Raw genomic sequence first — 20,049 nt, 5'->3', positions numbered from 1 at the left:
TTTGCCCGGTTTGAGGCGATTTTGCCTCAGAGTTGCACCCTCAGGACTTCCCCCCCGTCCCACGTGTTCTTCCTCTCCTTTAACTTTACCCAAAGATGAAACACATTGAAAGAAAAAACTATAAAACCTTTCAGACGAGGTTTACCTCCTGATTATTGCTTTTAATCGATTTTAAATTTTTTTTTGTCTTTTTTTCAACTATTCCCTCTGCACCGGGAAAAAAACACCAAAATACCCGATTTTATCCCTTTCTTTACTATTTTTATTTTTCGTTTTCTTCAGTTCCATTGTTTCTAGTGAGATTTTGGGGTTTTCACTCTTTAATTTCTATTTTTCCAGGGCTTTTTAGGTTGTTTTGGTGTTATTAATACATTTATTTTATGTGTTTATGTATGTTACATAATATTTAATTTAATGTTTATTTTATTGATCGCTGAAATAAATCCTGCTTCACCGCGGAATTTACTGAATTTGTTGAGGGCTAAAAGATAAAATTTATTTTATTTAAATACTTTTAAAAGTAAAATTGGCAAACCTTTGCGCCGATTCCCACCGTGAGGGACCCGCGAGGGGGCGGGGTCAAAGCGCGGCGGGAAGACAAAGGGGCGGGGTTTTACCTTAAAAGGACGTATGGCCCCGCCTTTAGGGGGTGGGGCATGCCCTTAAATGTCAATGAGGAGGCGTGGCCTCGCCTTATTAGGGCAAGGGGCGTCCATCATTTTAGGCGGGGACGGCCGCCTTTTTAAGCGTGAGGCGGCAGCCAATGGGAGCGCGGCTAGGTGGAAGGGGCCGGAAGTGGTGACGGCGGGAGCCAATGGGAGCGCGGCTAACGGGCAAAGGCGGGAGGAAGAAGCCGGAAGTGGGCGCGGCGCCGCTGTCATGGCGGCGCCCGAGGAGGAGGCGGCGGCGCCGTCGGACGGCGGAGGAGGGGAGGGCGGCGATGAGGAGGCGCTGAAACGGCTCGAGGTGGGGGAGGGGAGGGACCCCCGCCGGGGGGAGGGGCGGGGCACCGGGGGGCGGGGGGGGACCCCCGGGCTGGGGGAGGGGAGCCCTGAGGGGGTGAGGGGGGTTTGTGATTCCTGAGGGGAAATTGTCCCAAAATGGCTCAAAATTCCCCAAAAATCACCTCAGAAACCTCTGGGGGGCGGCTGCGACGTTTTGGGGGGATTTTGTTGCTTTTTTAATATTTTGGGGGGTGTTTTGGGGATTTTTGGGGTTTTTTGGGGGTGTTTTGGGTTAATTCATGGGTTTTTTGCGGTATTTTTGGAGTTAGTTAGGAGCTTTTTTGGTGTGATTCTGGAGGTTATTTTCTGGAGTTTTTTGGGTTATTTTGGAGGCGATTTTGAGTTAAATTTTAGCTGAATTTGGTTTATTCTTCGGGCTGATTTTGGGCTCTCTTGGGTTACTATTTCAGAAGTGTTTTGAGGGGATTTTGGTTTATTTTGGGGGGTGATTTTGGGTCATTTTAGGTTATCTCTTGGGCTGATATTGGGTTACTTTTTGGTCTGATTTTGGGTTATTTTTCGAGGCGATTTAGGGTCATTTTTGACGGTTTTTTTGGGTTATTTTGGAGGTGACTTTGTTTTGTATTTTTGGTTATTTTTGGGTAATTCTGGGGGTTACATTTTGTACTGATTTTGGGTTATTTTTCAGTTGATTTGGGGTTTTTTTTGAGGTTTTTTTAGGTTATTTTTAGAGGTGATTTTGGTTTGATTTTGGTTTATGTTTTCGGTTGATTTTGGGTTATATTTTGGGGAAATTTCAGGTTATCTTGGAGCTGGTTTTGCGTTCATTTGCCGGTGATTTTGACATTTATTTTTGTGTTATTCTTTGAGATTTTTTGGGGCTATTTTGGGTTACTTCTGCGTTTCTTTGGGGATTATAATTTGAGCTGATTTTATTTTATAATTCCAGTTGGTTTTGGGTTGATTTTCGGTTACTTTTGAGCTGATTTTCGGTTCATATTTCTGGTTGATTTGGGGTTATTCATGGCTTGGGTTATATTTTGGAGTAATTTCAGCCTATTTTGCAGCTGATTTCAGGTTAATTTCGAGGTGATTTTGGGTTATTTTTCAGTTAATTTTGCGCTGATTTTGGGTAATTTTTGAGCTGATATGGGGGTTATTTTTGCATTGATTTTGCCGATTTTGCCCCTCCCAGGCCCTGGTGACAGACCTCTACCACTTCCGGGACTCCCTGCCCTCCCGTGACCCCGCCCACGGCCCCGCCCACAGCCCCGCCCAGGACCACGCCCATGGCCACGCCTCCGACCCTGCCCAGGACCCGCTGGTGGCGGAGATGGAGCGGACGCTGAAGCTGATGGAGCAGATCCACGGTGGGGGCGTGGCCTGGGCGTGGCCAGGGGGCGTGTCCCTCCGAGCCCCGCCCCTAACCCCGCCCCCTTTCCCACAGTGTCCCCCGAGGGGCGTGGCCGGGCGCTGGTGCTGCGCGCCCGCGCGCTGGGCGTGGCCCCCGAGGTGGGCGGGGCCAGGGCCGAGCTGGCGCTCGGCCACGCCCTGAAGCTGGACCCCGCCCTGGGCGTGGCCTGGAGGCAGCTGGGGGAGCAAAGATGGCGGCGGGGGGACCTGCGGGGGGCCCGCGAGGCCTTCGGGGGGGCCCTGCAGCAGGTGGGGGCGGGGCCGCGGGGAGGGGGCGGGGCCTGGAGGGGTTTGGGAGGATTTGGGGATTTTTGGGGGATTATTTCAAAATTATTTTTGCATTTTTGGGTGGGTTTTGGGGCTTTTTTGGGAGGAGTTTTGGGGTGTTTTGGGGTTTCTGAGTGTTTTGGTGGTTTGGGTGGTTTCGAGGGGTTTTGGGCGATTTTTTGGGTGGTTTTTCTGCGTGGTTTTTGTGGGGTTTTGGGACCTTTTTGGGGTGTTTTTTGGGGGGATTTTAAAGTGGTTTTTAGGGTGGATTTTCAGGGGTTTATTGGGAGTTTTTTGGGGTGGTTTTGGAGGTTTTTGGGATTGCTGGGTGGTTTTTGGGTTTTTTGGGGGGTTTTCTGTGGTTTTTGGGTGTTTTTTTGTGAGGATTTTTGGGTTACCTGCCTGCTCATGGGTGTGGCACGGGGGCGTGGCCACGGTGCATGACCCCGCCCCTTTCTCTTAGGGGGAGGACCCCGAGGCCCGGCGCCTCCTGTCCATGGCCCTGCGCGCCCAGGGGGCGGGGCCAGGCCCGCGGGGGGAGGGGCCAGCCTCCGGGGGGGCGGGGCCAGCCCCGGGGGGCGGGGCCTTGCGCGAGAGCCTGGCCCAGGCGGAGGCGGCCGTCAGGTGCGACCCCAGGGACGGCCAATCGTGGTGTGAGTACACCTGGCAGGCAGGTGAAGGGTTAAACGGGGCTGGGAGGGGCCCAGGTGTGCCCAGGTGTGACCTGGAAAGGGTTAAACAGGTGTGGGAGGGGCCCAGGTGTGCCCAGGTGTGGTTTAGCTGTCCCCAGGTGTGCCTTAGGTATCTCAGGTGTGTTCAGGTGTGCTCAGCTGTGTTGTCAGGTACCCCTCAGGTATCTCAGGTGTGCCCAAGTGTGCTCAGGTGTGACCTGGAAAGGGTTAAATGGGGCTGGGAGGGGCCCAGGTGTGCCCAGGTGTGCTCAGGTGTATCTCAGGTATCCCCAGGTGTGGTTTACCTGTGCCCAGGTTTATCTCAGGAGTATCCCAGGTGTATCCCAGATGCCCCAGATGTATCTCAGGTGCACCCAGGTGTGCCCAGGTGTGACCGGATGTGCTCAGGTGTGTTATACCTGTTTCAGATGTCCTGGGTAATGCCCACGTGTCTCTGTTCTTCGTGGGGGGGCAGAGCCCCGGCAGCGCCCGGCGCGCGCTCGCGGCCTACGCGCAGGCGGTGAGAGGGGGCGGGGCTAACCGTGGGGGCGGGGCTAACCCGGGGGCCGGGGCTTGACCCGGGGGCGGGGCGAATGGTGGTGTGGTTAAACTGGGGGTGGGGCCAGGCTGGGTGCAACACTCATAGGCGGTGGGGGGGCGGGGCTTAACCTGGGGGGCGAGGCCACACGGGGGCGTGGTCTGACAAGGGGTGTGGTCTTACTGGAGCCCCGCCCACTTTCCCCTCCCCCACAGGAGCGCGTGGACCCCGCGGCCGCCGCCAACCCCGACCTGCACCTGAACCGGGCCACGGTGAGGGGCGGGGCTAGAGGGGGCGGGGCCTATAGGGGAGGGGCCTAAAGGGGTGGGATATAAGGGGGCGGGGCTTGAGCTGCAATCCCTTCCCAATCCTTCCCAGTATAACCCAGTTTAACCCAGTTTAACCCAGTTTAGCCCAGTTTAACCCAGTTTAACGCAGTTTAATACACTTTAACCCACTTTAACCCAGTTTAACGCAGTTTAACCCAGTTTAACCCTTTCCCAGCTGCTGCAGTACCTGGAGCGGTTCCAGGGGGCGCTGGAGGGGCTCAGCCGCGCCTCCGACCTCGCCCCACAGTGGGAGGAGCCTCGGCGACGTCACCAGCAGCTGATTGGCTACCTGGGGGACCTGTGCCGCCTGCTGGAGACGCGGGTAGGGGCAACTGGGGTCACTGGGTTATACTGGGACGGACTGGGAGGGACTGGGAGGGGTTTTGGGGGTCACTGGTTTATACTGGGAGGGGTTTAGGGGTCACTGGTTTGTACTGGGAGGGACTGGGAGGGAACAGGGGGTGGAGTCACAGCTGGGCGTGTCTCTGACTTTGCCCCGCCCCCAGGGGAAGCTGCGCGGGAAGCGCCGCAGGGGCGTGGCCGGGCCGGTGCCCCTCCCCCTGCTGGGCCCGCTGGGCGGGGCCGGGGGGCCGCGCCCCTCCCCCATCGCGGGGCTGCGGCCAGGGCCCAACCCCCACAGGGTGGTGCTGGGCAGGGCCCTGTTCAGCCTGACCCCGCCCGGGGGCGTGCCCTAGTGAGTCACACTGGGTATACTGGTTTGTACTGGGATTGACTGGGATTGACTGGGCTATACTGGGTTATACTGGGCTATACTGGGTTATACTGGGGTATACTGGGCTATACTGGGCTATACTGGGCTATACTGGGCTATACTGGGCTATACTGGGCTATTCTGGGTTATACTGGGCTATACTGGGCTATACTGGGCTATACTGGGCTATACTGGGCTATAATGGGTTATACTGGGCTATAATGGGGTATACTGGGCTATTCTGGGTTATACTGGGCTATACTGGGCTATACTGGGTTATACTGGGCTATACTGGGGTATACTGGGCTATACTGGGTTATACTGGGTTATACTGGGCTATACTGGTGCTGGGCAGGGCCCTGCTCAGCCTGACCCCGCCCGGGGGCGTGCCCTAGTGAGTCACACTGGGTATACTGGGATTGACTGGGATTGACTGGGATTGGCTGAGATGAACTGGGAGGGACTGGGAGGGGTTTAGCGGTTACTGGTTTATACTGGGAGGGACTGGGAGGGAACTGGGATGAACTGGGGGTTACTGGTTTACACTGGGATGAACTGGTTAACACTGGGATGGACTGGTTTATACTGGGAGGCGCTGGGATGAGCTGGGCTGCAGGAGTGGGCGTGGCTGTTACTGACTCCTCCCCTTCGATGATGTCACAGCACGATCGGGCTGCAGGACGGGGGCGGGGCCGTGGCTGCCGTCACCGTCTATAACTCCGCCCCCAATTGGGGCGTGGCCGTGGGCGACGCGGTGGGCGTGGCCGAGCCCGTGCTGAGTCAGCACCTGCACCAGCACCAGGGACAGGTCTGTACTGGGCTATACTGGTCTGTACGGGGTTATACTGGGAGGGACTGGGTTATACTGGGAGGGACTGGGTTATACTGGTCTGGGCTGGTTTGAACTGGTTTGGAATGGTTTGGACTGGTTTGTACTGGTTTTTACCATTTTTTCTTCTTTTTGTCTGGTTTTTTCCACTCAAACTGGTCCAAACTGGCCCATACTGGCTTATACTGGTTTTTACAATTTTTTTCAAATTTTTTCTGTTTTTTTCTATATTTTTCCACCCATACTGGTCCATACTGGTTTATACTCTGTTTTACCATTTTTTCCACGTTTTTTCTCTTTTTTTCCACCCAAACTGGTCCGTACTGGTCTGTACTGGTTTATACTGGGAACTGGGATGAGCTGTGAGGGTTTTTGGGGAATTTGGGGCTCAAAAATGGGCAAAAAATGGGATTTTTTAGTTTTTTTCCTGCTTTTACTGATCCATACCGGTCCATACTGATCCATACTGGTCCATACTGGTTTTTACTGGTTTTTACTGGTTTTTTACTGTTTTTTACTGGTTTTTCCCCTTTCCAGACGTTCTCATTCGTGTCCCTGCGCGTCCCCTCCCCCCTCTCACTGGTGGTGAACGGGAAACGCCCCCCGGGCCACGCCCTGGCCCCGCCCCGCCTGGCGCTGACCAATCCCAGTGCGATGCCCGAGGAACCAGCCACGCCCCCCGCCCGGTGCTGACCACGCCCACCCGGCATCATCCAATGGGGGAGTTTGGGGCAATAAAGGAGAATTTTGGGAAATTTGCGTGGTGCTCTGTGGGGGAGGGGCATGGGCGGGGCGGCCATCTTGGATTGGGTCACATGGTGGTGGCCATCTTGGATTAGTGGGAGCCATCTTGGATTGGGTCACATGGTGGTGGCCATCTTGGATTAGTGGGAGCCATCTTGGATTGTGGCACATGGGGGTGGCCATCATGGGTGGGGTAATGGTGGCGGCCATTTTGGTTGTGTCAAAAGGGGGCAGCCATTTTGGGTGGGGGTATGGGGGCGGCCATTTTGGATTATGGCATGTGGGCAGCCATCTTGGATTGTGGGGGTCATGGGGCGGCCATCTTTGATTGCAGCACGTGGGGGTGGCCATCTTGGATTGCAGCACATGGGGGCGGCCATATTGGCTTGATGTACAAGGGCCGCCATCTTGGACTATGTCACATGAGGGCCACCATCTTGGCTGGGGCATGCCCCGCCCTTCCTGGGCGTGTCCCGCCCCTCCCCCATGACCTGCCCCCCTCGCCCCTCCCCAAAGGCCAGGCCACGCCTACAAACATCCGTCCTTTAATCGTCATCTCGAGGTATCAAAATTAACCGAGGGGGGCGGGGCTCGGGGGGGCGGGGCCGTGTGAGGTCGGGAGGGGGGCGGGGCACAGGATAAAAGGGGGCGGGGCCAGAACTACGGAGGGCGGTGTGGGGGGGGAAGGGGGAGGGGCCACAACAGCACGAGCACGGCGGGGGCGGGGCAGGGGGCGGGGCCGGGCGGGGGGCGGGGCTCAGGGCTCGTCCTCGCCGTTGGCGCTGTCCCGGTCGTCCTCGCCCTCCTCGGGCTCCTTCTCGTCCCCCTTGAGCGACTCCAGCTGCCAAAAAAGGGGCGGGGTCAGGGGGGGAGGGGCGGGGTCAGGGGGAGGGGCAGGGGCTGCCCCTCGCCCCGCCCATGGCACCGCCCCCCACTGAAATGGGAGGGACTGGGAGGGCACTGGGGGGTTACTGGTCTGTACTAATTTATACTGGTCCATATTGGTCCATACTGGTCTATACTGGTCCATACCGGTCCGTACTGGTCCATACTGGTCTATACTGGCCCATACTGGTCTGTACTGGTCCATGCTGGTCCGTACTGGTCTATACTGGTCTATACTGGTCCATACTGGTCCATAGTGGTCCGTTCTGGTCCGTTCAGGTCTCTCACCTGCTCATCCCCCCGCTCCTCGCCCTCGTCGTCGTCCAGCAGGTCGCCCTCCTCGGCCGAGTCCTCGTGGCCGCCCTCGGCCTTGGCGCCGCCGGCCTCGTCCTTCTTGGAGCCGGAGCCGCCCTGCTCCTCCTCGGCCTTGTCGCTCTTGGCCTCTGCGTCGGGGCGAAAACGCGCGGAATTGGGAAAAACGGGGGGAAAATGGGAGAAAATGGGGAAAAGTGGGGAAAAATTGGGGAAAAAATGGGGGTTTGAGGGGAAAATGAGGGGGATTGTGGAAAACGGAGAAAAAATGTGGGGGTTTGGGAAAAATGGGGAAAAAAGGGGAGAAAATGGGGGTTAGGGGCGGAAAATCGGGGAAAAAATGGGGGTTTGGGGGTAAAAATGGGGCAAATTTTGGGTTTGGGGGAAAACGCGGGGAATTGGGAAAAACGGAGAAAATGTGGGGGTTTGGGAAAATGGGGAAAAAATGGGGATTTGGGGTGAGAAATAGGGGAAAAAATGGGGGGTTTGGGGGTAAAATGGAGGCAAATTTCAGTTTTGGGGGTAAAACAGGGAGAAAAATGTGGGGGATTGGGAAAAACGGAAAAAATTGGAGAAAATGTGAGGGTTTGGGTGAAAAATCAGGGAAAAAATTGGGGGTTTGGGGGGAAAACGTGGGGGATTGGGGAAAACGGGGAGAAAATGTGGGAAATTGGGAGAAACGGGGGGAAATGTGGGGGATTGGTGAAAATGGGGGGAAATGGGGGAAAATGGGGGTTTGGGGCGGAAAATCAGGGAAGAAATAGGGGTTTGGGGTGAAAAATGGGGCAAATTTTGGTTTTGGGGGGAAAACATGGGGGATTGGGGAAAACGGGGAAATTGGGGGAAAAATGGGGATTTGGGGTGAAAAAAACCAGGGAAAAATTGGGTAAAAATGGGGAGTTGGGGATGGGGAAATGAGGGTTTGGGAAAACGGGGAAAATTGGGGGAAATTGTGGGGTTTTAGGAAAATCAGTGTTTGGGGGGGAAACAGGGTTTCGGGAAAAAAGGGGTTTTGTGAAAATCGGGGAAAAATTGGGGGTTTGAGAAAAATGGGAAAAACAAAGGTTTGGGGGGAAAAATGGGATTTGGGGGAAATTGGACAGAAATGGGGGTTTTGAGGACACAAATGGGGATTTTGAGGGTGTGGGGGAAATTTTGGGGATGTTGGGGTTCTCGTCCCCCCAAATTTTGGATTCCCCTTCGCCAGATTTTGGGATTCAAAACCCCCTGAATTGGGGTCCCTGATCCCCCAAAATTTAGGGGTTCCCACCTCCCAAATTTCGGGTTCCCATCTCTGGGTTTTGTAATTCCCGTCCCTCTGAATTTTGGGGTTCCCGTCCCCGCAGATTGGGATTTCCAAGCCCCGAATTTTGGGTTTTTGGCCCCAAATTTGGGGTTTGCTCACTCTGCTCCCGCTCCAGCCGCTCCAGGCTCTCCAGCAGCGCGTCCACCTTGGCCTTGATCTGCCCCAGCTCCTTCTTGATGGACTGCAGGTCGTCCCCTTTCACTGCAATTCACCCCAAAATCCGCTCAGATTTCACTGAAATTCACCCCAAAATCCCCTCAGATTTCACTGGAATTCACCCCAAAAATGTGGTCAAGCACGGCCATTATGGGTTGGGACAGCCATTGTCCCCTTTCACTGGAATTCACCCCAAAAATCCCCTGAGAAACGGCCATCTTGGACTGGGACATGGGGGCCGCCATCTTGGACTGGGACATGGGGCAGCCATATTGGATTGGGTGCCGCCATATTGGATTGTGCAATGGGAGCGGCCATATTGGATTACTCACGGCAGCGGCCATATTGAATTACATTCCCCACCCACATCACCCCGTGGCAGCCATCTTGGAAATCCATAGCCACACCCACACCTCACACACCGAGCCCCGCCCTTTTCCCTGCCCCATTTCCCATTTCCCCGCCCATATTTACGTTTCCCCGCCCATATTTACGTTTCCCAGACTTTGATGACGATCCCCTCTGCCCGGATTTGCTGTTGAAGCTCTTGCCCCGCCCCTGCCCCATATTTACATTTCCCCGCCCATATTTACGTTTCCCGGATTTCGATGACGATCCCCTCTGTCCCGATTTGCTGTTGAAGCTCTTGCCCCGCCCCTTGCCCCGCCCATATTCCCATTTCCCCGCCCATATTTACGTTTCCCGGATTTGGACGATGACCCCCTCTGTCCAGATTTGCTCTTGAAGCTCTAGCCCCGCCCCTTGCCCCGCCCATATTCCCATTTCCCTGCCCATATTTACGCTTTCCCCCCATTGCCTTTGGACGCGCCCCCTCTGTCCGATTTCGCTGTTGACCTCTGTAGCCTGTTGAAGCCCTTGCCCCGCCCATATTCCCGTTTCCCCGCCCATATTTACGTTTCCCCGCCCATATTTACGTTTCCCCGCCCATATTTACGTTTCCCGGATTTCGATGACGATCCCCGCTGTCCCGATTTGCTGTTGAAGCTCTTGCCGCCGGGGCCCATTTCCCGATTCCCGCCTATCTTTACGTTCCCGCCCATATTTACGTTCCGGCGGGGCTGTACGATGCCGCTGTCGAGGGGATTGCTGTTTGCTCTTGCCGCACCGGGCGGCACAGGGGGGTCGGGGGCGGGCGCCCATTACCCATTCCCTGCACTGGTTTATACTGGTACCGGTCATAGTAATCCCGCTGGGCGACCAGCTAACGAGCTGGTGACAGGGGCTCGTCAGAGCCAAACGGACGGCGTGTTCCGCGAAATGGGCAAAACCGCCCTGAAAATCCCCAAAACCGCCCTGAAAATGGGCAAAACCGCCCTGAAAATGGGCAAAACCGCCCTGAAAATCCCCAAAACCGCCCTGAAAATGGGCAAAACCGCCTTGAAAACCCCCAAAACCGCCCCGAAAATCCCCAAAACCACCCCAAAATGGGCAAAAACCGCCCTGAAAATGGGCAAAACCGCCCGAAAATGGGCAAACTGCCCCCGAAAATGGGCAAAAACCGGCGAAAATCCGCCAAACCGCAAAATGGGCAAACTGCCAAAATGGTGTATACTGGTCCGAAAATGGGCAAAATCCCGAAAATGGGCAAACTGCTCGAAATCAAACATCCCGGAAAGAACCCGAAAATGGGCAAAACGCCCCGAAAATGGGCAAACGCCCGAAAATGGGCAAAACCGCCGAAAATGGGCAAAACCGCCCCGAAAATGGGCAAAACCGCCCCGAAAATGGGCAAAACTGCCCCGAAAATGGGCAAAACCGCCCGAAAATGGGCAAAACTGCCCCGAAAATGGGCAAAACGCCCCGAAAATGGGCAAAACCGCCCCGAAAATGGGCAAAACTGCCATGGGAAAACTGCCCCAAAATCCCCAAAAACCGCCCGAAAATCCCCAAAACCACCCGAAAATGGGCAAAACCGCCCTGAAAATCCCCAAAACCGCCCGAAAATGGGCAAAACCGCCTGGAAAACCCCCAAAACCGCCCCGAAAATCCCCAAAACCACCCCGAAAATGGGCAAACCGCCAAAATCCCCAAAACCGCCCCGAAAATGGGCAAAACTGCCCTGAAAATCCCCAAAACCGCCCCAAAAATCCCCAAAACCACCCCGAAAATGGGCAAAACCGCCCTGAAAATGGGCAAAACTGCCCTGAAATGGGAAAACTCCAAATGGGCAAAACGCCCGAAAATGGGCACCCCGAAAATGGGCAAAACCGGCCCGAAAATCCCCAAAACCGCCCCGAAAATCCCCAAAACCGCCCGAAAATGGGCAAAACTGCCCCGAAAATCCCCAAAACCGCCCCGAAAATCCCCAAAACCGCCCCGAAAATGGGCAAAACTGCCCCGAAAATGGGCAAAACCGCCCCGAAAATGGGCAAAACTGCCCCGAAAATCCCCAAAACCGCCCCGAAAATCCGCAAAACCGCCCCCAAAAATCCCCAAAACCACCCCCCAAAATCCCCAAAACCACCCCAAAAATCCCCAAAACCACCCCCCAAAATGGGCAAAATTGCCTGGAAAATCCCCAAAACCGCCCCGAAAATCCCCAAAACCGCCCCCCGCCCCAAAATGGGCAACGCCCGAAAACTGGGAAAGAAATCCTCCCAAAACCGCCCCAAAAATGGGCAAAACCGCCCTGAAAATCCCAAAACCGCCCCAAAAATGGGCAAAACTGCCCCCAAAATGCCCTGGGATTGACAGAAATCCTCCCAAAACCGCCCCAAAAATGCCCTGGGATTGCCCAAAAATACCCAAAACTGCCCCCAAAATACCCAAACCGCCCCAAAAATACCCTGGGGCACCCCATAAATACCCTGGGATTGATCAAAAATACCCAAAACTGCCCCAAAAATAGCCTGGGAGTGACAGAAATCCCCAAAACCCCCCCCAAAATCCCCTGGGATTCACAAAAATACACCGGGATTCATAAAAATACATCTGGGATTGCCCAAAACCCTCCCAAAACCCCCAAAATCCCCTGGGACACCCCAAACCCTCCCAAAATCCCCAAAACCTCCTCAAAAACTCCCTGGGACTCCCCAAAACACCCCCAGGATCCCCAAAACCCCTGGGATTGCCCAAAATCCCCAAAACCGCCCAAAAAACCCCTGGGATTCCCAAAACCCCCTCGGGACGCCCCAAAACACCTTTGGGACACTCCGAGCCCTCCCACAATCATCAAAACCCCACAAAAAACCCCAAAACCTCCCAGAAACCCCCAAAACCACCCCGGGACACCCCAAACCCCCCAGAACCCCCCCAAAATCCATGAAACTCCCAAATTTTCCCAAAACGGCCGCGATTCGCCCCAAAATCGCCCCCCGGGACACCCCAGAGGAGGGGGGACGGTGACAGGGGGTCCCAAATCCCACCTGGGCCCCCCAAATTTCCCTTTTAGAGCCCCCAAAACCCCTAAAAATGCCCCAAAATCCCCGAAAACCCCGCAAACCCCCACATTTCTCCGAGAATTTTCCCAAAACAGCCACAATTTGCCCCAAAATCGCCCCCCAGGACCCCCCCAAGACGAGGGGGACGGTGACAGGGGGTCCCAAATCCCACCTGGGCCCCCAAAACCCCCCAGATTTCCCTTAGAAATGCCCCAAACGCACCAAAAACCCCCAAAAGCCCCAAATTTGCAGATTTCTCCCAGACTTTCCCAAAACGGCCGCGATTGGCCCCGGAATCGCCCCCCAGGGTCCCCACCTGACGAGGGGGGACGGTGACGGGGGGGCGGCTACTGACCCGTACATCTCGGCCGCCGAGCGCTTCACCCCCGCCTTGCCCCGGTTCACCTTCGGCTCGGCCGCCAGGTTGATGTCTGCGGATTTGGGGCACTTTGGGTCAGTTTGGGTCAGTTTGGGGCAATTCGGGGTGATTTGAGTCATTCTGGGGTGATTTGGGGTGGTTTGGGGCAATTTGGGGCCAGTTACTTGGGTCACCTTGATCGGGCTGATTTGGGGCAGTTTGGGTCACTTTGGGCAATTTGGGTGATTCAGGGTTATTTGGGGTGGTTTGGGGCTGGTTTGGGGCAGTTTGGGGTGTTTTGGGTGATTCAGGGTGATTTGGGGCAGTTTAGGCGCCATTTTGATGTACGGATTTGGGGCAGTTTGGGTCAATTTGAGTAATTTTGGGTGATTCGGGGTGATTTGGGGCAGTTTAGGTCATTTTGGGGTGATTTGGGGCAGTTCGAGGAGTTTTGGGGCAGTTTGGGAAGGGGGGTCACCCCAGGAGGTTCCAAGAATGGGGAGAAAAGACCCGAAAATGGCTCAAAATGAGCCCAAAATGACCACAAATGATCCCAGGGATGACCCCAAAGTGACCAAAAACTGACCCCAAAGTGACCCCAAAAATGACCCCAAAGTGACCCCAAAATGACCAGCAGTGACCACCAAAACTGACCAGTGACTCCAGACTGACCCAGGGTCCAAACCAGCTCCAAAAACCACCAAAACCACCCCAACATGACCACCAGCAGCCAAAAGTGACCGTGAGTGACCACAGTCACCTCCCTGACCATGTGGAGTCCAAACAAGCTTCAAAAAACCCTAAAATTGACCTAAAATCACCCAAAATGACCATGAGCATCTATAACTGACCATGAGTGACCATGGCCACCTCGCTCCTGAGCTCCCTGACCCCAATTGGTCAGACCTGAGGTGGGGATTCTTTTGTCCCACTCAGAGACTCCATAACACCTCACAGAACCTTGCTCAAAGCCCTCAAAGTGGCCATAACTGACCATGAGTGACCATGGTCACCTTGCTGACCACCTCCCTGACCATCACTGCTCAAACCTGAGGTGGGGATCCTCCTGTCCCACCCTCAGAGACTCCATAACACCTCACAGAACCCCATAACTGACCATAACTGACCATGGGCCACCTCAATGATCACCTCCTTGACCATCACTGATCCAAACAAATGTGAGGATCCTCCTGTCCTCTCCTCAGACACTCCATAACACCTCACAGAACCTTGCTCAGAGCCCTCAAAGTGACCATAACTGACCTTAAGTGACCATGGCCACCTCGCTCCTGAGCTCCCTGAGCACCACTGCTCAAACCTGAGGTGGGGATCCTCCTGTCCCACCCTCAGAGACTCCATAACACCTCACAGAAGTCCACAGGCCACCATAACTGACCATGAGTGACCATGGCCACCTCGCTGACCACCTCCCTGACCATCACTGCTCAAACCTGAGGTGGGGATCCTCCTGTCCCACCCTCCGAGACTCCATAACACCTCACACAACCTGCCAGAGCCCAAAGACCATACTGCCATAAGTCCATGGACAGCCCTGAGCTCCCTGACAGTGGCCAGACCGAGATGGGGATCCTCCTGTCCCACCCTCCCAGACTCCATAACACCTCACACAGCCTCACTCGGAGCGACCAGAACTGCCCAGGACAGATGACCGCGAGTGACCGCGAGCGACCGCGACTGACCTAGGACCTGGCCGGCGATCATCCGTCCGTCCTCCCGGCCCCGCGGCGGCCGTTGTGCACGGCGTTGACGTACTGCGGCGAAGCGATTGGTGCACGGAGGAAAACGATTTTGCCGTACTTGGAGAAGATGGCCTCCACGTCGCTCTTCTTCACCACCAGCGTGTTCAGGTTGCCGATGAAGACGCGCGAGTTCAGCGAGCGCGGGTCCGTCTTGTTGGTCACGTTGCTGGCCATGGTGGTGGGCGGGGAAAGGGGCGGGGCCTGGAAAGGGGGGGAGGGTGGGGTCAGTGGGTGGGGCCACCCGAGAAATGATAACAAAAGGTTCTTAAAAAAAACAATAAAAAATTACATAGAAGCGCCCAAAAAAATAACAAAAAATCACCTGGAACCAGCCAAAAAAAACCCCCAAAAATCCTCCAAAAATCACCTAGAACCACCCGAAAAAAACCCAAAAGAAAAATCACCTGGAAGCACCAAAAAATAACAAAAGTCCTCCAAAAATCACCTAGAACCACCCAAAAAATGAAAGGCTCTAAAAAACACCAAAAAGCACCTGGAACCACCCAAAACTTCAAAAACACAAAAACATCCAAAAACCACCCAAAAATTGACAAAAACCTCTAAAATTAAACACCAAAAAGCACCTGGAACCACCCAAAAATAACCAAAAAGCTCCCAAAACACCCAAAACGCTCCAAAACCGACCAAAACAATACCTAAAACCAAACCTCGAACCACCCAAAAAATAACAAAAATTGACCTGGAGCCACCAAAAAATTAAATTAAAAAAAAAAGCTCCAAAAACCGCCTGGAACACCCCAAAAATAACCAAAAATTACCAAAAAACCCCCAAAATCCCTCAAAAATGACCAAAATCCTCCACAACCACCTGGATCCACCCAAAAACTGAAAAATCCCAAATCCAACTGGAACCGCCCCAAACACCCCAAAAATGAACTAAAAATACCCAAAATCCCCAAATGCACCTGGAACCCCCAATTTGCATCTCATTAGCATCTCATTAGCATCAGCAGCACCTACCCCCATCACCCTAATTAATGCGTTTTGTTAATGGCTCCCCACGGTAGCCACGCCCCTCACTAATTATGGTAATTACCCTGCCCTCATTAGCACCAGAGAGGGTAATTAGCATAATTAATTATGAGCCATTAGCCTGCAGCCTCCCCACAATTAATGCTAATTAGCCCCAATCTTACCAACTGCTAATGAATTTTAGCTAATTATCCAGCCCATTAATTAAAGGTTAATTAACAAAAAACTAAAGGTACCCTGCCTGTTAATTAGGGATTCATTAGCATAAAACTTAGTTTCCTACTTGTTAATCAGGGATTAATTAGCATAAAACGTAAAGTACCTTGCTTGTTAATTAATGGTAAATTAGCATAAAATTTAAGATGCCCAGCAGCGCTAATTAGTGCTGTTGTTGCTGCCATTTGTTAAAAAATTAATTATGCTAATTAACAACCAGCATGAAAGATGCTAATTAGCATAAATACTTAATTCTGAAATTATTAAAACCATTGATTATGCTAATTAGCTCAAAAACCCAATGACTGCTCACAATGCCTCATTAACATCCCTAACGAGGGGTCCCAGCCCCTGATTGGACACCTCAATCAGCCCTAATTTGCATATGAAGGAAGCTCCGCCTCTTACCGTGGGGGGAGGGGCTCCGGTGGGGGGGGAGGGGCGTCCGTGGGTCGGCGGCGGCGAAGGGGGAGGGGCAAAGGGACGGAGGGGGCGTGGCCAAAACGGGCAAGGGGGCGGGGCTTAGCGAGAGGGGGAGGAGCTGAGCCAAAGAAGCCCCGGAGGGGGAAAAAAAAAAATTAAAAAAAAAAATTAAAAAAAAATTTTAGAAAAATAAAAAAATCTTGGGAAAAACCAATTAAAAATATAAAAAAAAAAACAACTAGAAAAATAAAAAATTAAAAAAAAAAAAAAAATTTAAAAATTTTCCTGAATTTTTCCCCGGAAAATGCAGCAAGGGGGGAGGGGCAGGGGAGGGGCCAGGCCCCGCCCCCAGCTTCATTTTGGGGCCATTTGAGGCCTTTTTGGACCATTTCTGACCACTCCAGGGCCATTCCGGGGCCGTTTCGGGGCATTTTTGGCCTTTTTGGGGCATTTTTGGCCGTTCTGGGGCTGTTTGAGGTGACGGGGGGAGGGGCCGTGGGCAGGGTGGGGGAGGGGCGCGATGGGCGTGGCTTGGGGGCCGGGGTGGGAGGGGCAAAACCCGCATAATGATTTATTTGGGAGGAGCGAAGGGAGGGGGAGGAGAAAAGGGGAGCAGAAAAATAACAATAATAATAATAATAATAAAAATAAAAAAAAAACCAACAATGATAAAAAAAAACCGACAATAATTGAAAAAAATGAAAACTTGTGGAACTTACGGTCGCCGCCGGCTCAAAAAAATCGCGCTGTGGACAAAAAAGAGACAAAAAAAATGCAAATTGGGGGGCCGGGGGAGGGGCCAGAGGGGGGAGGGGCCGCCCCTCCCCCGCCTCCGCCCCGCCCCCAGCAGCGCCCCTCCCCCACCGCAACAAAACCCCCAATAATTTCAATTCATTCTTCGATTTTCCCCCCTTTTCTTATGAAAACCTCCAAAATCGGGCGGATTCGGCCCAAAACGGCACCGGGGAGGGGCTGAGGGAGGGGGCGGGGCTAAGGGAGGGGGAGGGGCTAAAGGAGGGGGAGGGGCCGGTCCGGGCGCACCTGCGGAAGGAGAGAAGGTTGAGAGACCCCTCCCCCCCACAGCCCCAGGCCCCGCCCACGCTGCGCACAGGCCACGCCCACCGAGCCCTGACCACGCCCCCTTGCGGAGTGGGGTGGGGGAGGGGTTGGGGCGAAACCCGGGGATTTTGGGAACGGCGGGAATTGGGGCTGGGGGGAGGAAAATGGGGGGAAACGGGGAAATTTGGGGGTTTGGGCCAAAAATTGGGGACTGGTCAGGAACCGGCCGTGGCCGGGAAAAAATGGGGAAAATTGGGGAAAAATGGGAAAAATGGGGAAAAATGGGGGAAAATGGGAAAAATGGGAAAAATGGGAAAAAATGGGGAAAATGGGAAAATGGGAAAAGTTGGGGAAAAATGGGAAAAAATGGGGAAAACTGGGGAAAAATGGGGAAAATTGGGGAAAAATGGGAAAAACGGGAAAAAGTTGGGGGAAAATGGGAAAAGTTGGGGAAAAATGGGAGAAAATGGGGAAAATTGGGGAAAAATGGGGAAAATTGGGGAAAAATGGGGAAAATTGGGGAAAAATGGGAAAAACGGGAAAAATGGGAGAAAATTGGGAGAAAATGGGGAAAATTGGGGAAAAATGGGGAAAATTGTGAGAAAATTGGGAACATTAGGAAAAAAAGGAGAAAATTGGGGAAAATTGGGAAAAAATGGGAAAAGTTGGGAAGAAATAGGAAAATTGGGAAAAATGGGAAAAGTTGGGAAAAAATGGGGAAAATTGGGAAAAATAGGGAAAAGTTGGGGAAAAATTGGGAAAAGTTGGGAGAAAATAGGAAAAGTAGGAGAAAAATGGGGTTACAATGGGGAAATTTGGGACAAATGGGGAAAAATTTGGGGAAAACAGGGAAAATAGGAGGGAAATTGGAAAAATGGGGAAAAGATGGGGGAAATGGGGGAAAATGAGAAAAATTGGAAAAAAATTTGGAAAAATGGGGGGAAATTGAGAAAAATGGGGGAAATGGAGGAAATCTGGGAAAAATGGGGAGAAAATTTGGGGAAGAATGGGGAAAAATTGGGAGAAAACGGGGAGAGATTGGAAGAAAACGGGGGGAAATGGGAAGAAAATTGGGTAAAATTGGGAAAAATTAGAGGAAACTGGGAAAAAATTGGGTAAAATATTGGAAAAACGGAGCAAAAATGGGGGGAAATTGGGAAAAGTTGGAAAAATGGGGGAAAACCAGTCGGATTTGGGGTCAAACTGGTTTAAACTGGGCTGCACTGGGGTGGAACCAGTGTGAGGGGGGGAAACCAGTTTAACTGGGGCCAGACCAGAAGGGTTTGGGGATTCAGCCCGAAAAACGAGGAAAATTCCGACTTTGGGTTCCCAAAATTGGGGGGAAAAGGAGAAAACCCCAGGGATCTAAAAAAGTTTAAAGGGGAGGGGCGGGAAATCCCCAAATGTGCTGGAAAAGGAGAAATTCGGGAATCTGGCGGCGAAACTCAGCGGGAACATCCCCCAGGGGCGCTAATTAAGCCTTTGATGAGTTTAATTAAAAGTTTTCAATGCTCCCAGAGCGCGGGCTGGCCACGCCCACAGCAGAACAGGCCCCGCCCCCTACCCACGGCCCCGCCCCTCCCGGGTTTATTAATCCTTAATTGCGTTAATTACACCCCTAAGGATTAGCCACGCCCCCATGGGGGTTAATTACGCACAGGTAGGGGCTCCAATGTAATTAATTAGGCCCCAGGCGTTAATTAACCCCAGGGGTTAATCAGGGCGAGGCCACGCCCCCCGAGGGGTCAACCCCGCCCTCACGAGGCGTTAATCCAACCCGGAGCCAATTAATTAACCCGTTAATAAACAAACCACGCCCCCGCAGCGACGCTCCGCCCCCCGAGCCAAACCACGCCCCCGGAGGGGTTAATTACGGCCCCGAAGGGGTTAATTACCACCCTCCGCCGGGGCTAATTAGCTTAATGAGCTTTTTGATCAGCTTTTAAAGAGGTTTAGCCCCGCCCACCGCCGCTGTGGCCCCGCCCCTCCCCTCACGGCTCTGAGGGGGCCGTTCCCCCCCCTCCCCCCCCTTTTCCCGCCTCGCTCCCTCACGCGCCGCCGCCATCTCCGCCCCCCCCCCTTCCCCTTCTCCCCTCACAGCCCCGCCCGAGGGATCCCCCCCGAAGGTTCGAGAACCCCCCGGAGTCCCGGCGGGACCCGCGCGGAGCCGCCCCCGCTGCCCCCTCACCGCTCCGGGCACCGCCGCCGCCGCCGCCGCTTCCTCCGGGGGCTGAGCGCAAAATGGCGCCCGCGCCGCCCTCAGCGCCGCGAGAGGCGCCCGGCCCGCCCCCGCCGCCCCGTTCCGCGCGGTGATTCGTTAACACGCACGGCAATCAACGTGTAAACCAATGGGAGCGCGCGGGGCGCCGCGGCGCGGGAGGGGGAGGAGAGGCGGCGAGTGGCTCGGCGGTTGTGTCAATCAAGCGGGGCGCAGCGCTGATTGGCTACACTCGCCGCCATTTTCACGGCTCCACCAACCGCGAGAGAGCGCACGGCGGAGAGCCCGCCCCGGGACGCGCGGCGAGATGTGCGCATGCGCCAGAGGCCGCAGTTGGTTTAAAGAAGAGGGCGGAGCGAGCAGCTCAGCGCTGGCTGTGATTGGGGGAGAGGCACTGAGGACACGCGATGATTGGGCAGCGGCGCTGTCAGTCAGGCGGAGAGGGGCGTGGTTAGGCCTGTCCCATTTCGCGCTGGTTTGAGGCCTTTTGAGCG

General features: G+C 54.1%; 2 protein-coding genes across 2 annotated transcripts; one reads left to right on the top strand and one right to left on the bottom strand.

Moving 5' to 3' along the window:
- Nucleotides 1-672: 672 nt before the first annotated feature.
- On the top strand, nt 673-6,472 carry TTC5 (tetratricopeptide repeat domain 5). The gene is made up of 10 exons (XM_030970481.1): nt 673-966; nt 2,161-2,335; nt 2,413-2,627; nt 3,109-3,298; nt 3,745-3,836; nt 4,070-4,126; nt 4,359-4,505; nt 4,690-4,877; nt 5,559-5,703; nt 6,262-6,472. The coding sequence occupies exons 1-10, from the start codon at nt 673-675 to the stop codon at nt 6,415-6,417; spliced, it is 1,659 nt and encodes a 552-aa protein (XP_030826341.1). The 3' UTR covers nt 6,418-6,472.
- Nucleotides 6,473-6,997: 525 nt separating this feature from the next.
- Nucleotides 6,998-19,586, bottom strand: HNRNPC (heterogeneous nuclear ribonucleoprotein C). Its single transcript, XM_030970480.1, is given in 10 exon segments — nt 6,998-7,309; nt 7,642-7,796; nt 9,071-9,172; nt 9,721-9,784; nt 10,292-10,441; nt 12,733-12,959; nt 14,587-14,649; nt 14,652-14,847; nt 16,998-17,024; nt 19,526-19,586. Coding segments are annotated over 8 exon segments (1,014 nt in total). The 5' UTR covers nt 14,821-14,847; nt 16,998-17,024; nt 19,526-19,586; the 3' UTR covers nt 6,998-7,225.
- Between the last annotated feature and the right edge of the window lie 463 nt (nt 19,587-20,049).

This window comes from Camarhynchus parvulus, unplaced genomic scaffold (genome assembly GCF_901933205.1).
Source record: "Camarhynchus parvulus unplaced genomic scaffold, STF_HiC, whole genome shotgun sequence".
NCBI lineage: Eukaryota > Metazoa > Chordata > Aves > Passeriformes > Thraupidae > Camarhynchus > Camarhynchus parvulus.
The sequence above is the reverse complement of the archived record's forward strand: the minus strand, read 5'-3'. Positions and strand labels throughout refer to the sequence as shown.